Source organism: Chlamydotis macqueenii, chromosome 1 (genome assembly GCF_036417535.1).
Source record: "Chlamydotis macqueenii isolate bChlMac1 chromosome 1, bChlMac1.mat, whole genome shotgun sequence".
In the NCBI taxonomy this organism is placed as follows: Eukaryota; Metazoa; Chordata; class Aves; order Otidiformes; family Otididae; genus Chlamydotis; species Chlamydotis macqueenii.
This window is the reverse complement of record NC_141556.1, coordinates 127,279,222-127,298,865: the sequence shown is the minus strand read 5'-3', so window position 1 is coordinate 127,298,865 and position 19,644 is coordinate 127,279,222. Positions and strand designations below refer to the sequence as shown.

Here is a 19,644-nt window from a genome sequence, read left to right as displayed (position 1 = left end):
TATGATCAACAATAAAACACTCTGCTTCAACGTTCCTGGGACTGATAGTCCACCTTGCTCCCCTGAACCTTCTGTATGACAACCAAACAGTAGAATGGTGTGTTTGCACACAAACATTCCAGTCTAGCTGGCAGCACAAGAATCCCAAGAAGAAAATATATCTTCCAGTGACAACTAGAAGTACCAGGCACCTCTCATATGACCCAACTGCTATTCAAAAATTGTTCAAGGAGCACAAGAAAGGCAAAGAAAATGTGATTATTATGTGGACAGGATGATAAAGGGAGGCTGTTTTCAGCCAAACTTTCTGATTTACTCCACATATGTTTTACTATACATGATTTTCAGAGTAAAATAATCCAAACCAAAATTCTCAGCAGAATTGTTTTACGAGGAAGAAACAGCACAGTTTCAGCATCCCAGCCCTCTTAAATCAAAGCAATTGACAGGCAGCTAAGTCAAGCATGTACCAAAGCTATTCCATAACTTTACCACCATCTTACTTTTCCCAGTTTGGGAAAAGGAAGTGTCTTTGCAAAGCCCCACACCAGACCTCGGCACCAACTGTAAGCACTATGTTGTAAATAGGTATCTCTGTTTGACATGCTTCCTTCTAACAAGGCGTTTTTCTATGCTCGCGTCTTACTGTTTATTAAGCCCAAAGAGAAAAATTATCCCACACTTAAATTGCAGTCTAGAAGTTGTCTTCAATGCTTTGCTTGAAATCTCTTTAAAGTCACCTCTCTTTGAACAACAAATCGAGCTGTGTAGTTTTCCAGAATAATCATTGTAATTTTTCTGTCTAAATGAAAACTAGGCAACTGCCTTGCCTTTATTATGCCCCAACCTTTTGCAGGAGAGGAAAAGTTACTACATCCCTCAGACAGTTAGCATGAGTTCTCAAGTCTCTCCTCAGCAGAATTAAAGATGTTATGGTGCTCCAAAACTTCCTGGAAGTAAGAGGGAGGAGGAATAAAAATATCAAAACACTTCATTGTGCACATCTAGCTATTGCAAAGATACATCAAAGAAGGCACAACACATCTTCTGTCTGCCAAAATGCATTTTAAGGAGAGAGATTTGTCTGGAGGAAGAAGAATAAAAATGCTCTGCCACCTGCAAAACCCTTTTCATTCATCTAGGAAACAGTTACATACTAGGCATGATAGCTTCAGTGGATGTCTTGTTCAGTCATACAGTACTTGGGTTTATTTTTTGAATAGCAGAAACATAAAAAAGATCAGGGCTTGCTGTGCATCAAATTCACTTTTTCCCTGCCCCCCCGAATTAATCCTTCTCTAATTCAACTAGCTGCTGGTGCAGGCAGGCATGGCACATTAGCACGGGCTGCTGGAGTTCAGGATTCAGAAAAAAATGTACTGACTGTGAATAGTTCTTTATCCTGATCCAGCAATCCGGACGCGGTTGCATGTTTTCTGTTCACCACCATGTTTGCCTGTTAGTAACCTGTATTTTCAGGGAGAACAGAAACCTGCTGGACCTTGCATTGCAATGAGTTACCGCAGGCTGTGGGGGTGTCGCACAATCCTTCGTTTCTCTCTCCTCAAAACACACCTTATGAACAGGTTAAGAAAACAGTAGCAAGATGTTGGTTTGTGCCCTCTGCACTGTTCACAAATCTCCCATGTCACCTATTAGCAAGAGTAAAAGTGGTAAACTGTAAAACAAAACCTTAGCCAGTTTAGCAAGGAGGTATTCAGCTGCAGCTGGAAGGAATGCTCTGATGTGGTCGGTCGCTCGCTCGCTCCCTCTGCCTACGACTCAGATCATGAGATGCTGCTCTAGGAATGCCTGCGATGGAGAGGTCTGTTCAGACCTGCCCGGGCAGCGCCAGCATCTCCCTCTGACTTGTGCAGCAGTTCAGGCACATCGCCCTTTCCAGTTTCCTCAACCCCTGGGGAACGACGCTGAAAAGCAGCAGCCTATGAATATCATCAACTAAAAGCTAGCAAACGCAGATTAGTTGCCCTTGCAGAGATTCAGAGTAAATACTGCCATTTAAATGCTACAGTAAAAGTTGATAGAGAATGTAAACAAATATCCATAAATTAAAACTAACAAAAATACTGGTTTTGCTTTGCTATAAAATTTTAGGGAAATATTTTTTCCTCTCTCTTTCCTAAGCTTCCAAGAAAAGCTGAGAACCTTTACTTTAATTTGGCCATGCCTTTTTGTTTGGATGAGGATGAACAGAACTATTCACATAACTTTATGAGGTTAGCCCACGTATAATTTTGACGCTTTATTTTCACCATTTGTATCTGACCAGCAGATGAAAGTACAATACCAGGGACCATCCTGTCATGCTAGGAAACGATAACCACAGAGTGCACTGGCTCAAGATCACCACAAACACTTGCAAAAGCAGCTGAAAGCTCAATCATGCTGCATCGTAGAAGGACAACTTTTGAGCTCCTATAATTTACGCCTTTCTGCCCTGGTCATGAGCAGCAAAAAAGAAAAAGAAGCACAAAGAGAGAGTAATAGGGAATTTCCTTTGCCAGCTGTCTGGTATGGAAGAAATGTTTACTCAAAAGTGATCCTTTTGAGAGCTATAAAACAAGGGTGAAGACCCTCACCACATCACCAATGTAGTACATCTGCACTGTGCTCCATTGAACTCCCCAGGTTCCAGTCTTCAGAAATGAAAGCTAACTTGCCACTCCTGAGAACTTCCCTGGTATTTCGTATCATCAAATGCTCACATAATACAAAAGCAGCACTAAATAATAAAGAACTTAAAAATGCAAACATAGCATTGTGGGGAAAACAAGTGAAGCGGTAACTTGCTGCAGAAAGGAAGAAAAATCTCACACTGATATGGAGAAAACATTTCAACCTAAGATACAAATGAACATTTGCACAAATCACAGGCTTTTTGCAGGATCCATAAAGTGAACTACGGCACTGAACATGGAATAAGTCATTAGCATGCAATAATGTATTATGACACAGCACTGTATGAACAATGAACTTCAATTTACTTCAAATCACTGGTGTATCATTTACCAAGCATCAGAAATGGCTGGCATGTATAGTATATAAAAGGTGATTTAATTATAGAAGGGGGAAGAAAAGCCACACAAATGCTCCATTACCTTGCACACAGGAAATGAAGTTTTTCCTTTCTACATAAGAAGGGACAGTAAGGGTCAGTAAAAGAGCTACTTACTGGCGTGCAGTATTCCACCATGGGATAGTGCATTTTATGACCTTTTGCAACACGGCCAGAGAAGAAGCAGCTTTGGCAGATGTCATAATTAAAGTGCTTTAAACTTCTGTACCTAAAAAAGGAGGAAGAAAAACCCATGGCTTCAGAGATTTGTTCGTGAATGCTTAATTATCAGCTTGTTGAGAAGAAAACCAGTGAGTTCTCTTCCCTGAGATGGCACATACTGTGCAATGCTGGGCAGTGCTGGGCAATATGCGCCACTGAGGGACACATATTGCTGCCTCAGATGTTTATCAAAGATCTGAATCTTCAAAAAAATTTTTAACACTGGGCAACAGCAAAGATTTCTACACAACCACTCTCTTAACACACGAAAGACACCACTACATCTTTTTGTTTCTGTAATGCTAACTTCAGTTCTTATGCTCTTGGTCCTGAGTCCTAATACAGAATGTCCTGAGGAAGTAAAATCTGAATAAGTAATGCCCTCCTCAACAAGTCACTCCAGCAAACTCTTAAGTGCTGCATACAAGGCAGGAATTTGTTTGTGTCCTTCCTAGCACTTCTATCAAAATAATTTTTCTGTATGGCATTCCATCCATGCAAAACTCCAAATGCACTTTCAGGTCATTATTTAATCTCATTAGTTCTATGAGACAGCTAACTGTTGTATCTGTTATGCTAAAATGCTTGAAAGAGTCGGAGGCATAAGGGTTGTCTTGTTCCAAATATGTGAAGCAGCTCAGCCACAATGACCTCAAAAGAACATTGTTTTACACGTACTGAGGCACACAGTATTAGCTTTCTGAAAGCCTTCCAACACAGTATCTTTTTGTCAAGTGTGTACACAGGGTCTCAATGACTTGCAAAGCCAGAGAAAAAAATCTGCAACAGACAGATTCGACTATCATGATAATAGATTTGTTATATAAATTTAAGAGTCAGATGAGATCAGACAAGTAAAATTAGACGCAAACAGAGAGCTCCAGTGTCCACTTCCCAAGTTCTCATTGCTCACTACAGACTATCCATTCACTTCCCACCCTTTGATTTTCCAAGTGCTGCATTTTTCAGTTCCACCTACTTGTCTTTGTCTGTTTATACAAAACCACGTAATTCATTTAGTATTTTCATAAATCACATCCGGGAATGGGAAAATTAGACTTTGTGGATGTGTGGAGCTACTCAAATCTCATCCCTAGCTCTTCCTCAGTAACATGTAGCATTTCCCAGTTAAGATATTCAAGGGGAATAAAAGTAGAAGGAGAAGAATTTATATGATTAGAGAACAGCCTCACTGAAGAAAAACTCAAATCCAAACCAAAGTACTACCTTCATTATTTCCCCTGTTTCCCACTGCCTGTGAAATTGCATAGGAGAAAGCACTGCCCCACTACAGACATAAAAGCAACATTCACACTCTCCCAGATTAGAGCAAAATGATGGCTTTGCTATGTGGTACTGCTTGCTGCTGTTGTCTATCTGGGTTTTAGAAACAAAATTACAGAAAGCTCTTTGTAAACAACACGACAGCATAGAAGAAGAAATGCCTATGGTCAAAGAAAATTGTGCATAAAAAGGACAGAAATCACACAAAGCAGCTATTGAGAAGCAAAGTGATAAAACAAGTCTAGGCATAATTGGAAGTGAGTATTTACTTAGCCATTAAGTGGATTCTCAACAGGCATACCAACACACAGTCACTTTACAACACAGTGACTTATTCATTGCCATAGTAACCATGGTGTCAATCCAGATGTTTAAATAGACCAGCAACATTTCCCCCACTCCAGGTTAATGTTCCACCAACTACATTCTTTCTCTGAGAAACGCGCACACGTAGCTTTACGCGCCTGTGAATTTTCAAGGCACTTTCTCGCGTTATAGCACGACAGAAAGGAATTCATTAGGATTCAATTCAGAAAATGTAGCTGCACGTATAGCACAGACTGAAAATAAAGCAAATCGTATCACTTGTGCCATCTACCAGCACTCTGGTTGAGACACAGAAAGGCTGCAGGCAAAAGCAGGACACAGAGGAAGGGTTGTATCTTAACTGACAGATGCATTTTCTTCTCTTCAACTCTGGCATACCTGTACCCACTCCAGGTGCCACTCTTCCTCGTGCCTTGTCACAATTATTTTTTCCCTGAACAACGTGCATAAGACCAAGCACACAATTCACCTGGAAACAAGCAAAGATCCTGATCCACCAAGCAGTAGTACACATGGAAAGGGAGCGAGCTTGTACCTGAATCCAATAATTGGGCACTCCTTGCAGATGTTACACTTTGCTTGGTGCTTGGCGGTCTCAGCAGCAGCCACCCTGTGCAAGACGGGCAGCCACACCATGGACTGTGGTTCCAACCTCATCCAGTCCAGGAAGAGGGCTGCTTCGATCTCCGGTTTGTTGTTGGCCTGTAACACAGGGGGAAGAAAGACAGGGACTGAGCGCAAGTGATCTGTCTACTACCAGCTAATTAACAGTTCAAGCTGTTTGTTTTCTGCCTACTCTGTATCTTTTCCCCGAACATACTCGAGCGTTTCCCATAGTTCAGCCATTCGTTAAAAAAAAAAACACTCCACGATCCTGCCTTCAAGCCAGAAACTGAATACTATTATTAACATTTCAAATCTATCTTTCTCTTATTCCCTATTATAATAGACAGCCCTGCCATGTACTCTGTCACCAAGAAAATCATCCACTTACGGGATCACCTTTGATGCCTGATCTTGTGTTTCCCGTCTCTCTTATCTGAGCCTGCATAGCACTACTTCTCACCTATTTTAAAAACAGTTTGTGTTATCCAAGCCATAAAAATTGCACATCTTTTGATCAAAAATCCTTTCTCTTTGACATCCTTCATTATCATACTGACCCTTTTTCTACATGCACGCATAAAGAAATCATTCAAATTCCTTCTCAAGCCTGTTGTTGAACATGTAATCTCTCTGCCTCCTTAAATGCCTCAAACTCTCTCTTTCCATCATATCATCTCTAAATTTCCTGTCATTGCCCGCAAACACAATACAGTTTTGTCCCACAGAATACAATTGATTTAGCCTCATATTCCACTACCTCCCACTTTCACCTCTTTGCCAGCAGCAAAAAAGCCTACGAAAACTTCCTGGCAGTCTCGTTCCTCTGCTGCCAACACATCCTAACCACTATGAGTATTTCAGGTGTCTCTTCTACGGTAACTTCGAGGCAGCTCAGTCACAGAGCTGAGTCCCACTGCAGCAGGCGCCGTGCACACAGCAAGAAATGACTTATCACCCCTACCTGGCAGCACAGCAAAGAGACAAGAAACACAAGGCAACAGGGGACAACAGCGATCTACTTACATGGGTAGAGGTGACGCTGTACGGACAGACTAGCCACTGCAAAGGATAGTGCACAATAAACGCAAAGAGCCTCAAAAGGGATTTTAAGGAAAACAGTGAAGTGACCGAGGCAATGTTTCCAGGAACAGAAATGTGCAGGGTGGTGCAGAGCCAGCACAAAATGAGTTATCTGAGAACCTGGGAGCTGGTTTCAGCGCTGCAAGCGAGGCGATGGATCAGGCTGAAACAGCAAAGTGCTCTGGAGGGGAGGACGGGAGGGAGGAGGATGGGTCTGCACAGGGAACAGCCCAAGCGAAGCGGGATACTGTCCCGCTCCATTTCTCTAAAACATCACTACACGCTAATTCAAATTCCTTGAGACATTTCCTTCCATGCTACCCAACAGAAACAGCATATTTATGGGCTGAATATATTTACATCCTCTGTTTTCCTTTTTCTCTGGAGTTTCAAGTACAGCCCTCTGTGGGCCAGTCTTTCATATTTCAAACTTCACAAGGCAGACTGTCTTCCTTTGTGGTTCCAAACCTATCTGAGGCATTTAAATAAATAATAAGCATTGATGTATCATGTACATGGACCAAGATGAACAGGGGATTGAGTGCTGATATTTTTATGCTTATTCTTATTTACTTTTCCAGTTTCTCATGAAATTTGAGTTTAGTATGACCTAGCTAAAACCTTATTCAACTAAAAAATGCTAGCAATGGCTTTGGAGAAAAAAAAATCACAATGGATTTAAAGGAGAGAGTGCTATAGGAAAAAAAACAATCCCTGTGTGCTGGTTTTTTTTTTATTTTTTTAAAGCTAACACTGTTTATAATCTTGACAAATAAATTAACTGATCAATACCTGAAGACTGAGAAAAATGCAAAGTCTCCTAGGCAGAACCTCTGGCCACAAGAAAGATGTGGAAAAAAAAAAAAAAAAAAAAAACCAGAAAATCTCCTGAATAATGCATTGCATTAAAATTGGCTTCAAATGCTGCTGCAATACTTTGGTTATTTAGAAACAAAGAGGGTTTTTGGTCAGGGCTTTCTTCTTGAGATGCTAGTTTGGGAAACCATCTAAATACTCCTATGAATACAGTTAAGATCCAAGTATATGGATTTCTAGTACAGTCATATACCTCCTTTCTGGATGTTAGAGGTAAAACCGTCAAACCACAACATACCTACAGCTATTCAGATAAAGTCTTCACAATTTAATATTTACTACAGGTTTTATATGAAATGGAATAATCTTTTTTTTTTTCCCACACACTGAAATATTTCTGAAGGCTTCTGATTTAAATCCTACTCCTCTGTTTTTTTCATGTAGCTACATGACTCTTCCTTCCCCCAAAGGAAAAAGAGAGAAAATCAAAAGTACAATAAAGTCCTTACAACAACGGCCACAGAATTTGTTCAGAACAGCAGATACTGCCTTGTGCTGCAGGACATCAGTGAATTCAATAGAATTAAATTAATCATAGAACCCTCCTGAGAGAAAAGCGTATTTATAAAATATGATCATCTATATGTCTATTTTTCAGCTAGCAGCCAGGGCAGTAAAGGGGCTGGTGAGAGACTTTCTGTGGCTCACTCAGCGAGCCAGCATCAGCCAGGAACTAACGTGGCAAACCGCTACCCTGCCTACCAGACTACACTTTCTACACAGAGGTTCCCTAAGCCTCAAAAAAATTTTAAGAGGATCTCTTTAGTATGCCATTTCTAACAGAAAAATACAAAGTGTAGGGAAATGCTGCAGAGCAGGCTGCAGTTAGAATAAGAACGATCCGCTCAAAGCGCCACTCTCCACTTGTAGCGGCTTTAAATTTGCAGGGAAAACATTGCGGCGATGAAAGACCTTCTCTCACATCCAAAGATCTATTTTAATTTTGCAGGCACTGTCGATTGCCAGCAGTCCCAATAGCTGCCTACCCAGAGCTCTGCACGCTGGATGTACAAACCCTGCACTCAGAGAGATTAGGTGCATTAAAATGTATCTGAACTGGTTCCGAATTATATTACATGAAGATTTAAAGCCATGTGGAGAAAAGCTGGTCAGGGTCAGACAGTATAGAACAGACAGTTCTTGACTGCTCCCTGAGCTGCTATTACGATTTTTTTAATAATCTCTAAATCCGGTAAAGGCAGCAGCTGAAGATTTTACATAAAGGAAGAAGTCTGAATTCATATACTTCGTATCTGAACCAACAAGATCAAGTTGTAAAGAATATTAATGGTTTTCTCTTGAACGCACTTCTGTTCAACTCCCAATTTTTATGGTAATAACAGAGTGAATCATAAAGTAAAATTCATAAAGCCCTTTCCAGCTTACAAGTAACAATTTGTTATGGGGGACATTCAAACTCATTATGTTCCAGACATCTGTTTTTCAGTATTTATTTTGCAGAAACAATGGGGGAACAGGAAGTTGGGTGGTGCTAGTATCTTTTTGCAACACTTGGGAGTTCAATTTTTCATTTTTTTCCCCATCTTCTTCCAGCCAGTAGTTTAAAAAATACTCTGTCCTACATTAACTCTATTTATCCATCACATGAAACATGCTCCAAAATACAGTTGTGATTTTACATGAACAATGTGATACGGTTTTGGACAGATTCAGACAATATAGCACAAATTTATGATAACATTTTTGATGAGCTGTATTCTGTTTATCTGCAGTGTAGGAAATCATTTGGAAATAAATTAACATTGTTAATTTAATGGTTTTTTTTTCATCTGGGATGGAAAGTTTTATGTTACTTTAGGTAAATGTTATTTTGGACAAACTAAACTGACGAATGAGATTTTTCTGACTTGTTAAAAGTTTAAAAATGCAGAGCAAGCCAGGAACAGTAGCCCTGTCTCCCCAGAGTAGACCAAACCCTTCTGAACCTTGTCTTCCACTCTTGAGTGGCTTCCACAATATGTTCGTGTTCTCCCCACTGCTAGCTGGTAATAAAACAAAAATTAAGAACTTACTGTTTCTGAGACAAGTGCTGTTTCATGGGCAAGAAAGAGGGGATTATTATAAAGGTGACACAAAGTAAATCTGCCTCTCCGCTTCGAACAAATGCTTAAGACTTTGACCCCTTGCATTACACTTGATTGCATTGACTACTCCAATCAATGCTTTTATTCTTGGGGCAAAGAGTAAAAAAAATAAAAACCACAAACCTAGAAGTGAATCAGTGTACAGTTTTATACCATCCGCACTTGAAAAACACCATCTTCCTGCTCCCTGTCCCCCCTACACTAAACCATTTTAAAACAGCTCTTTAGAGCAGCTCACTTGTAGGACTCTTCAAGAGTGCCTCCCAAAGTCAGGCACAGGTTCACAACATCCTGCTTAAACAAAACCTGAATTGCTGTTTTATAACATTCACAGCAGAGTAACTCGAGGAAGGATTTGCTAGTTTCCCTAGGCCAGCACTCCCCTGCCAGAGCCAAAAGCAGAAGAAATATCCTATGAATAGAAACAAGGGCTGCCTGGATCTCTCAAACGAGACCGAGTCCCTCAACAGTAACGCTGCATTTGCATGTTATTTTCCTATAGCTCTCCATATAACTATATACTGTTACTTGTACACAGTACTGATATTTCCTAACTGTTCAAAACAACCCCCCAGCCCACCCCTCACAACACGACTGCCCAACCTATTCCAATCACAGCACTTACGGCCAAAGTCACTATCAGGGTCCTGCCCCTGGATCTGCGACACCTAAACTCCACCTAAAAGGACTAACAGGCCCCTATTTTGGCTTTTATTTGTCTGAGTAAATACATTGGATTTGGGCACAGCTAAGTGGTTATAAAAAAACAGGCTGATCTTGCTTTACTATCGATCAAGTACAGACCTAGGAATGAAGACTATACAACACAGAATATTAAAATACTTTCCTCTGTCAAAGAGAAATGAAACAAGAAGGTTTAAAATACAGATATGAATTAATTGTACGTATTTTACTACTCCCTTGCTTCATCTGTACTAGTTTTTCCCATCAAGTACACCCTCTGAAGAAAGCATACCTAAAGCAGTTTACAATCAAGAAACAAATATCCAAAATTTTACTGAGAAACAGCAAGACACATTTTTTTTCTCTTGTTTTCACACCACATTTCCTAAACATCCCAATGTCACAGTAACTCATCCAAGGCAGTGATGTGAATTCCTAGGTCCTGTTTACACTGTACAAGGAAAGCATATTAATAGTTTTCCACTGTGATTAAAACACAGTGCATGTCCTTCAGTCCATAACAATTCCCTATCCTGTTTACTTAAAAAAGGTACCCATCACAGATCTAAAAGGGAAGCGCTTTCACACTGCAGTAATACTGGATTCAGCTCAATTTTTCATGGAGCTATAGATTGCTTTGATGCAGTCTGAGCCCAGGCAGAACTATATAGACTTCAAGCGGTCACTAGATCAAGCTCTTCCCTCTCACTTAAAAATATTTTTGTGTTAAAATCTCAAAGCAGAAATTATATCCCCTTGCCCTGCATAGAAAAGAAGAGTCCCCTAACATCCTTCTTCTCCCAACAACTACTATCAGCACCTTTCTGTACAGGAAAAAAATGATGAAAGCAAGAGTCGATGCTGAGGGACGACAAACAGCAACGGCGGGGCTGGGAAGCCTGCCCTCCCCATCCCTCATTCCCAAGGACTCCCACTTCAAACCTAAAAGCAAGGAGAGATTTCCCCTCTTATCACTGGGAACATCCCCTTTTTTTCCTGCTGTTGTGCAGTCGGACAAGGCCGTTGCCAGGGCACCTAACCTAAGGGGGGCTGGGAGAGCACACATTTGTTGCAGGCTCTGACATGACTGCAATTTATTGCTGCCTTATCACCACCAGAAAAAAAAAATAAAAACGAAAGAAAAAAAAAATAAAGAAAAAACCTTTCAAACTGTGGGTGCAAAGAAAAAAAGACTTAATTTAGTTTACACACAGTAATGTAAACTACACTATTTTTAAAAGCAGAATTCCCTCAATTATCTCACTTCAGTAACAGCAGGCCACCAGGAGCCCCGTGCGATATCCCCTCGGCCGTCCAGCTCCTCCAGCCGCTCTGCTTCCCGGGCTGCTCCCTGTTCCCCGCCACCAGCTCTTCTACTCTGCACCCCCAGCCTGAGGACACTCATGTGCCCCCTCACCCTCCTATGCCAAAAGGCTGTCTCTGTACTCTGCTCCTCCCTTTCTCCTGGAAAGGTCTTATTTCTTTCCCCATCTCCATTCTGCTCCCTTCTTCCATGCCTCATCCTACCCACCCTTCAGTTTCCTTCATCATTATTGTTCCCACTACTGTTCCTAACATCCTTCCTTAAGCGTGGCCCTTTCCTTCCACTCCTTAGTTCCTTCTCCCTCCCCCCCATGAGGGCACTCCCTATGCTTGGATTTCTGCTCCTCTCCCTAGGACTCCATCCCCCCTGTTTTCCTATTTCCCCTCCTCAGTTGAGCCTCCCTCCCCCTTTCTGCTCCTCCTAGAAGATCATCTGTTCGGTTCCAACCCGGGTCAGAAACCACCCTCCCACTCCACAAGTTAAAATGAGGCTTCACCCAGAGGAAAAAGAGAGGATGAAATTCCTCTTACTGCCAGTAAGAAGAAAATCTATTTTTCAGTGCAGGTAAGAGAATGAAACCTCAGGTTTTTTGATGTTATGATTTATGAACATGTCAAAGGTTGTGCCCAGCTGTGCTTCGGCTATTTCTAGAAATGCTGGCAGCTGGATGCAGTACAGCATGCCATCGTTTGTAATAGCCGGCATGCCTTCATTTGTAATGACAATGTTGCTACCTCTTTTTATTCAAATAAACATTCATTCCAAGGTCTTCTTCCTACTTTAAAAAAAACTGGTTTTGTATGTTCCATCACTATGAATTTTATTGTTTTTTTCCTAGTATAAACACGTAGAATGGCAGTTCCTTTCAAAAAAACCCATGTTGTTGTCACATTCTGAGGTCACCTTCCTTATCAGTTTTTCAACAGTGTTCTAAGTGCTGTTGCCGTTCACTTGGGAGAACGACAGGATCCAGCAAGTCCTAATTTCAGACGAAGGTCATTTGCACAAACAAGCTTTTGACCACAGATTTGCTGCAGCATCATGTTGTGTTGGTCTCATCTGAAAGGCCAACATGGAACTCGAGGCCTGAAAACCACAGCTGGGTCTAACCCAGGTATCAACATTCCTACACATAGTTTATCAGCATGAGTTATCTACCCAGGATATGGCCCTATAAAACATTAATTTGGAAATGACATCAAATACAGATTAGAATTATAAAAGGTCAAGACATGAATGATGGAAATGGGAAAATGTGAATCCAGTAGAATTAATGTGGTAAAATAACTTTTTAAAATACACAAAGCAGACATCCCATCACAACTGAAGTTTGTGGTGATTTTAGAATTAATTCTTTTCATAGTCACTGTGTGTGAAAAGACTACTTCCAAGCATTAATATTCATTGAAAAAAACGTGCTGTGTTTTGCTTACTACAGAACTCAAACTCCTACATAATGAAACTTGAGTAGCAGGCAAAAAAGCAAACAACTCCCCCCACCCCCAGTCAAACAAAAAGTCCTCCAGGGATGGTTAGGGGATGGGGAAAAAAGCGTTTGTTCCATTGTAATGTAGAAGATTCACTGAGAGTTAATCAGACACCATACATTACCTCCCCTCCTCTACCTTTTCATTAAGCAGCTGTCTTCATCTTGTGCATTCTGCTGGTGGTTAGGATAAGGATGAATAATTCCCTTAACTCTCTTCCTCCCCAGATTAAATAATTTACGAGTTTGAAAAGGAGCCTCCAACTCACTGTGCATTCCTCAACAGACAGAACAGGAATTCTTTCAGTACTCTTTAAAAAAAACCCTGGCATTATCCTTTCAAGCAGTGGAAGGAGCTCATAGAGCGCTCCTCACTCTTAGACAGCACTGCAGGCAGTCGCTTCTTTCCTATCGCTTCCCTGGGCACCTGGCTGTCACAGGTCTGTATATTCCCAAAATTTAGATTAACCATTGCTGCTCACCTACATGGCAGCAATAAATGGTGATGTACTCCTGGCAAGAGAAAGGCTTAAACTGTTTGCAGTGTTCAGTTACAATATAAGCCTTGGTGGCAATTATTTGCTGTCTGGGTAACAGCATAATCTGGGCTTCTTCCACTGCGGCCAGAGAAATGGGCTCATTCAAACACATCTCGTCAAAGGAATGGTTTAACACACCAATAAACACCATCATGAAATGACCCTCAGTATCCTAATCCTTCTTCCAGATTTTCAATCCTTTTTCAGAACAGACAGGCTACCTCGACACAAAATCCAAACCAGAAAATTGACAGCGAGCAAATGAACTTACAAACTGGAAGCAGCTTCGGACGCTTGGCTCGATATTGCTGCCCCCGAAGGAGGCCACTTCCCCCAGCTGCCGAGGGATCTGGATGGAGTCGTGCAGCAGGAGCCCCAGTCGGCGCTGGTCACAGAAGCCTGTGGAGCTTGCCACTTGCTTGAACAGGTCTGGAGGAAGGAAAAGGACACCAGACCTAAAGCATGACAACCAGGATACGGCAATAGTTCGGAAGCTTGCATCATTTCAAAATCTCACAAGTGCAGTCAACAGCCTTGGCGAACACATGTCGTCCAGTGATAATTTTTAATAGCATTATTAGCCTCCACCTGGGAAGAAAGGCCATTTTAACACAGCCCCTGTGGCATTACCAATGCTAGCAGCTGTGATTCTACAACAGAGCTAACTAAACAGCAGGATCTTTGAGCCACAACAACATAAATGTTTTCAAAATATCATTTAACAGGAAAATAATCTCATAGAGCGTATAGCACATTTTCAAGTCCTAGCAATCAATGTACAACTCAGAGAATCGATTCCCTTTCAGATGAGTTGAAATGAAAAACAAGAGCTCCCTGACTTTGATGCATCATAATCTTTCAATCTAAGAGTATTTCTAAAATGAAAGAAAAACATTACAGTACCACAGAACCTGCCATCCACCAGGAATGTTAATATCATATTAAATTTTAACTTCTGAAGTGAAATGTCACTTGAAGCCATGTTCTGCTATTGCATCATTCCAGAAAATAATTCCTACAGGACAGAATAATCATCCCTTCGTAAACTCAGTTTAATTTGTTGGGAATTAGTTATACTACGTATACATTGAGGAGGTTTTAGAGTTCATAATAAGAAGAAAAATCAGGTTGGCATTAACTGAAATATTTATTTGGTAATATCCCTGTTGATAGTACATGACCTGAATAAATTCTCCTTACTTTTTGAAGAGTTTAAAAAAAAAAAAAAAAAAAGCTAGACAGCTAGAATAAAATAATGCCTTTTTTTTTTAATTGCCTTAATATTTCACCCAACACCAGGGATACAATTATAAAGGTGCTTCAGGACTGCTTGAGATAATTTTCCAAGCACTGCTTTGACATCTGTTTTCTTCTGAAGGAATAAAGGAACGGATATAGAAAAGACTATTTTTTAATTACATGAATTTCATTCTTGCCAAGTCTAGTTTTATAATAAATAATTTTGGAATAAATCCTTCCATCACCCCTGCAAGCCTGAAGACTTGAGCTGTAGCACAACCAGCTTTGCTCTCCTGCACAAATGAAAGTAAAAAAAATTAAGGGGTGCAACTCATCACATACCTGCAGCAATACTAGTAGCAACTGCACTACAACTTCAGCATGGATAGTGAAGCCAAGCCACACCCTGGCAGAGACAATTCCTTTCTCTCCCACAAACTAGTCAGCTTTCAATTTCTCCATCATTAAAACATTAAGCGTTCTACAGCCTTAAAAAGGAGTGTTATGCATTACCATGCACACACACTGCAGAAGACTACAAAATATGAATAAATGTTTTGCTTTATCACTTTGAAAATCCTCAGTGATATAAATATCTGTACTGAGCAATTTTCTTTAAAGATTTTCTGAATACTTTTTCAAAACACGCACAGGAAACATCTAGAGACCTAAACTGTGACATTCATAGTGATTGCCCTAAACCTGATCCAATTATACACAGTCATGCACAGACTCCATGGTTGGAAATGTCTGTTTTTTCTTTAGTGTTCTTCAAATTTCTTTGGTAGAAGAATAGAATAATAACAACTGATGAAGAACTGCTATGGTATCGGGTCAAATCCTAAAGGTTGTTTTTTTTAGTGGTTTTTTTTTTTTTTTTTTAAATGCATGAATGAGTGATACCAGTTAATTTAACCAGAAAATTATTCTTGAGAACTACTCTTATCAGTAGATCTTTTCTGGATCCCAGCCTCACTAATGAACTGATTCATTAGTCAGACGAAACTAAAACATCGAGTAGAATTTTTTCAAGTATTTCAGGATTTGTTCTATTAAAACATGTAAAAGTTGCATATTTGTAATATTTATTTAAAGGTAGCAACTATATTTAAATACAATGTACATAACAAGACTCTGACCACCTTGTGGAAAATATTTTTTAAAGTCAATATATTTTAAAATGGTGTAATGCAAGATGTCATATAGACAGGCATTTTTGTGTATGAAGGTGTGCTAAACCAGTGGCTTCCAAAGGGGGGTTCTTGTACCCCAGGGAGTGTGCCAGACAATCCATTAGGGTGCAGTAAGAAAACCTTTTTTGTACTGTTAATAACTTAAATTTAAAAAAAATTAAATAGTGTTTATTTAAACTTTATTGCATCCTTTTTAATTTCTATTTTTGTATGTTTCATAACATACATAATATATTTAGTACAGTGGTACATGTATATAATTTATAAATAAATATACATCTATTGGGGGCGCATGCTCAAAACTTTTTTACTGGTTGAGCTGTGATTGAAAAAGTTTGAGGACCGCTGTGTTAAAACTACCTAAAACCATACTGAACAAATAACTTAAAAGTACAAGGTGAAGCAAATTAACACACTTTGTATCTGAACTATCTAAAAATCTCATCTCTGTATGCTACTTAAATGTTTACGCAATGAAAAGGAGGAATAAAACCAGAATATAAACATAAAACCAAAATAATGACATTGACTTACATCTATATTTATCTTCCAGGTGTGCTTTACAAAGGGATACAACGCCAGTTTTGAAAGATAAGACACGGATCCTTCCTGTTCGACCCCTAATGAAAAAGAAACATTGGCTGATCACATGATCCATTCATGTCATAATTTCTTTACTATAATCAAGTTCACTGCAGTGCTGTAGTCATCCTAAATCATAGAATCATAGAATGGTTAGGGTTGGAAGGGACCAGAAGCATCTTGCACAGCACATGCTGGCCAGTTATTAGGTAAGCTAGAAACGAAATATGAAATATGGTTGTGGCTTCACAGGCACAGTTGATTTCGATCGTGCTGTTGTAACAATTCAACCAGAATTGGTCTCATTCGGAAATAATTACTCACCTCCTTTTTTATGATAAAAGTCTTTACCCTACGCAACTGCTGCTGAGCTATTCTCAGAGAAGATCAAGTCCCTGACAGAAAAGCAAACCATCTCTTTTGCCAAAGACAATATAGCTAGCTTCACTTTCACTAGAAATCAGATGTAGCAGTTGTTTTTTTTTGGAAAGTCTTTGCTTACTGTCTGTTAGCCCTGCCCTGACCTGTTTGAGCAGGCAACAGGTGGCTAAGCACGAAAAAGCAGCCTCTGCCAGCAGCGTGCAGCGACAGAGGTGCTTGTAAGACGTTCAGATGGATGATGAAGCTTGCCTAGAAGTCACAAGAAGGCAGGCAGGCTGTACAGTCATGCCATTAACAGCACTGGCATGGTTTCTGAGCTCCTCCTTGCACCACTTGGACCTGTCCTGTGCAGTGCCAAGGGGCTGGTATGTTCCACATCAGTCCCCGTGCTGCCTCTGGTCAGCCTCTGCCTCTTCCTCACACTCGCTGCTGCCTTGTTACATGCCCACACTATTACTTTTGTTTTTTAACGTGACTGTGGTAAGAACAGACTCCTCTGCGCTGCAGGCGACGCAATGACAAAACTTCACACCGTCTCTCAGTCATGCGGTTTAGCTCAATTTACTTCCAGTTGCTGGCTTCCCCCAAGACTTTTATTTCTGATAACATTCCAAATACATAACATCTATTGCAAACGAAGATGTATACAACAGAGGAAGCTAATGCCCCAAACTGACATTTTTGAAGCAGAGCCTTATCAACAGTTTTGAAGCATCACCATTAAGAGTACCACTGGAAATAAGACAAATCACGTACAGGCGTGCCACAGTCATGCATCAGGCTGCACTGTTCGGCAAAGACATATGTTGTCTTTTTAATCCTGTGACAGCATTGTAGGAGCCAGCAGTGCTCGTTTACCCACACATCTCCTCTGCAAACCCTATAAAAGGTGCGGATGGAAACTGGTGGACAAAGCCGAATTTAGAATTTGCAGCCTTTTACTACAGAATCTAGCATTTTCCATAACAAGTAAGCATTTGTTGTTTACCTATGCTTTCCACACTCTACTCCTCTTACTCCTCTCCCTCAAATCTTTTCCAAATTAATTATCATCTATGCCCTGAGAAACTCCTGCTGATGAATACCAGGCTCATGCAAATTATGCAGTAGAAGAATGTAGAATGATGATTTCCCTGCAAGGCATATTAAATTGAAACTTCCACAAATCATGAGTTGTTCAGTTCACTCTTCTCTCCTCCCAAGTTAAACCAATAATTTAGCATGCTACTGCAAATGAGCATGAGTGACTGATCAATTAAAACAAATCTGAAACGTGTTGGATTTGCAGAGCTGTGCCCATAATTAGATCAGTCATTGACTGTGAATTTGATTAATATCTTTACAAACTACAGTTTTCAATTATAAGAAAAGTAAAGATTTAGTACATTTAATTAAATATCTCTAGTACCTCTGTGCACTGCGGTTGATCTCTGACTATTAAGTTTACAATGAAAACTAAACACACGCAACCCCAAGGTCACCCCTCTTACCAGCCTAATTCAAACCTGAATTTCAGCAAAATAGCTACAAGCTTTCCTCACACATAAAACAACCCTCTGTTTCATTGTGTCCTGCAATATACAGTTCCCTAGCATACCCAGGGAATGGCCTGGAGGCAGCCAATTATAATTTCTAATGTTGTACTTTCAGTCCAGTGCAACATAAAGAAAACTAGACTGGACACAGCAAATCTAAAATGGACGGTCCACCTTAGGAGCAGCCTGTCAAATGACCTTTAGTTCCCTCACTGCCTCCAATGTGGCTGATCTGGATTAACATCCCTACCACATCTTTTTTGTTTTTCACTAACTGGGTGTCTTCGTTTATATGTTATTTATAGTCGAGGATAATTCAGAAGTGGATCAGAGTTCTGTGAAAGCCAAAGCAGATTAAAGAAATAAAATCTGGCTCTTAAATGAATATAGCCCCATTCCCTGCTACTGGTACACTACACAAAAATATAATATAATCTCAGTAATCCACTTCACAGGATACTGCAGCTGCTGCAGAGGATGCTACAAGCAACTGCCTTATTGGAGGTGGTCCTGCAGGAAGAGACTGTACAAATCTGTACTTTTTTTCTTTTGCAGGTGACCATCGACACCTCAGTGCTGTGATAAAGGGTGGACAGAAGAGCAATGCTATGGCACTTCACTTCAATATGTTTCAAAATGTCAGTAACAATAACATGTTTCAAAATACAGTAGTTGTCCCAGGTCCTTCATTTCTGTACGAAAATGTTTATTCTGCCACAGTAACGAGCACGCTGGATGAAGATGGTTGATAAGAACTTTAAAAAACAAATAAAGACTTCCACTGACATATTTTTTTTTCACTAAATTCACCAAATACAAAAATAATGGCTTACTGTAAAATTAGCTTACAAAACGTGTGTTAAAATCTGTCTATGTATTATGAGCAATATCATTAACTCAATGAATAGGAATGCCCATTAATTTTCTTAAGGTAAAATTACTCTGTTTTATTTATACTTATAGGTACATTTTTTTTTACTACACCTCTGCCAAAATATTTCTCAAATCTCCTGACTGCTAAGGGTTGTAAGCACATTAGATTATACATGAGCCTCTTCCATCTTTGAACAAGAATTATGGATTGAAAGCTACAAAAAATGGGACA

The 19,644-nt window shown here is 40.1% G+C and overlaps 1 protein-coding gene across 13 annotated transcripts in view; it reads right to left on the bottom strand.

Moving 5' to 3' along the window:
* DMD (dystrophin) overlaps positions 1–19,644 on the bottom strand; it is a 1,302,935-nt gene that overhangs the window by 45,172 nt on the left and 1,238,119 nt on the right. For all 13 annotated transcript variants that reach the window (XM_086766697.1, XM_086766715.1, XM_086766672.1 and 10 more), the window contains 4 exons: positions 16,576–16,661; positions 13,881–14,038; positions 5,445–5,611; positions 3,194–3,305 (listed from right to left, as the gene is read on the bottom strand). In XM_086766697.1, coding sequence (XP_086622823.1) covers positions 3,194–3,305; positions 5,445–5,611; positions 13,881–14,038; positions 16,576–16,661 — 523 coding nt within the window. The remainder of the gene's footprint in view (positions 1–3,193; positions 3,306–5,444; positions 5,612–13,880; positions 14,039–16,575; positions 16,662–19,644) is intronic.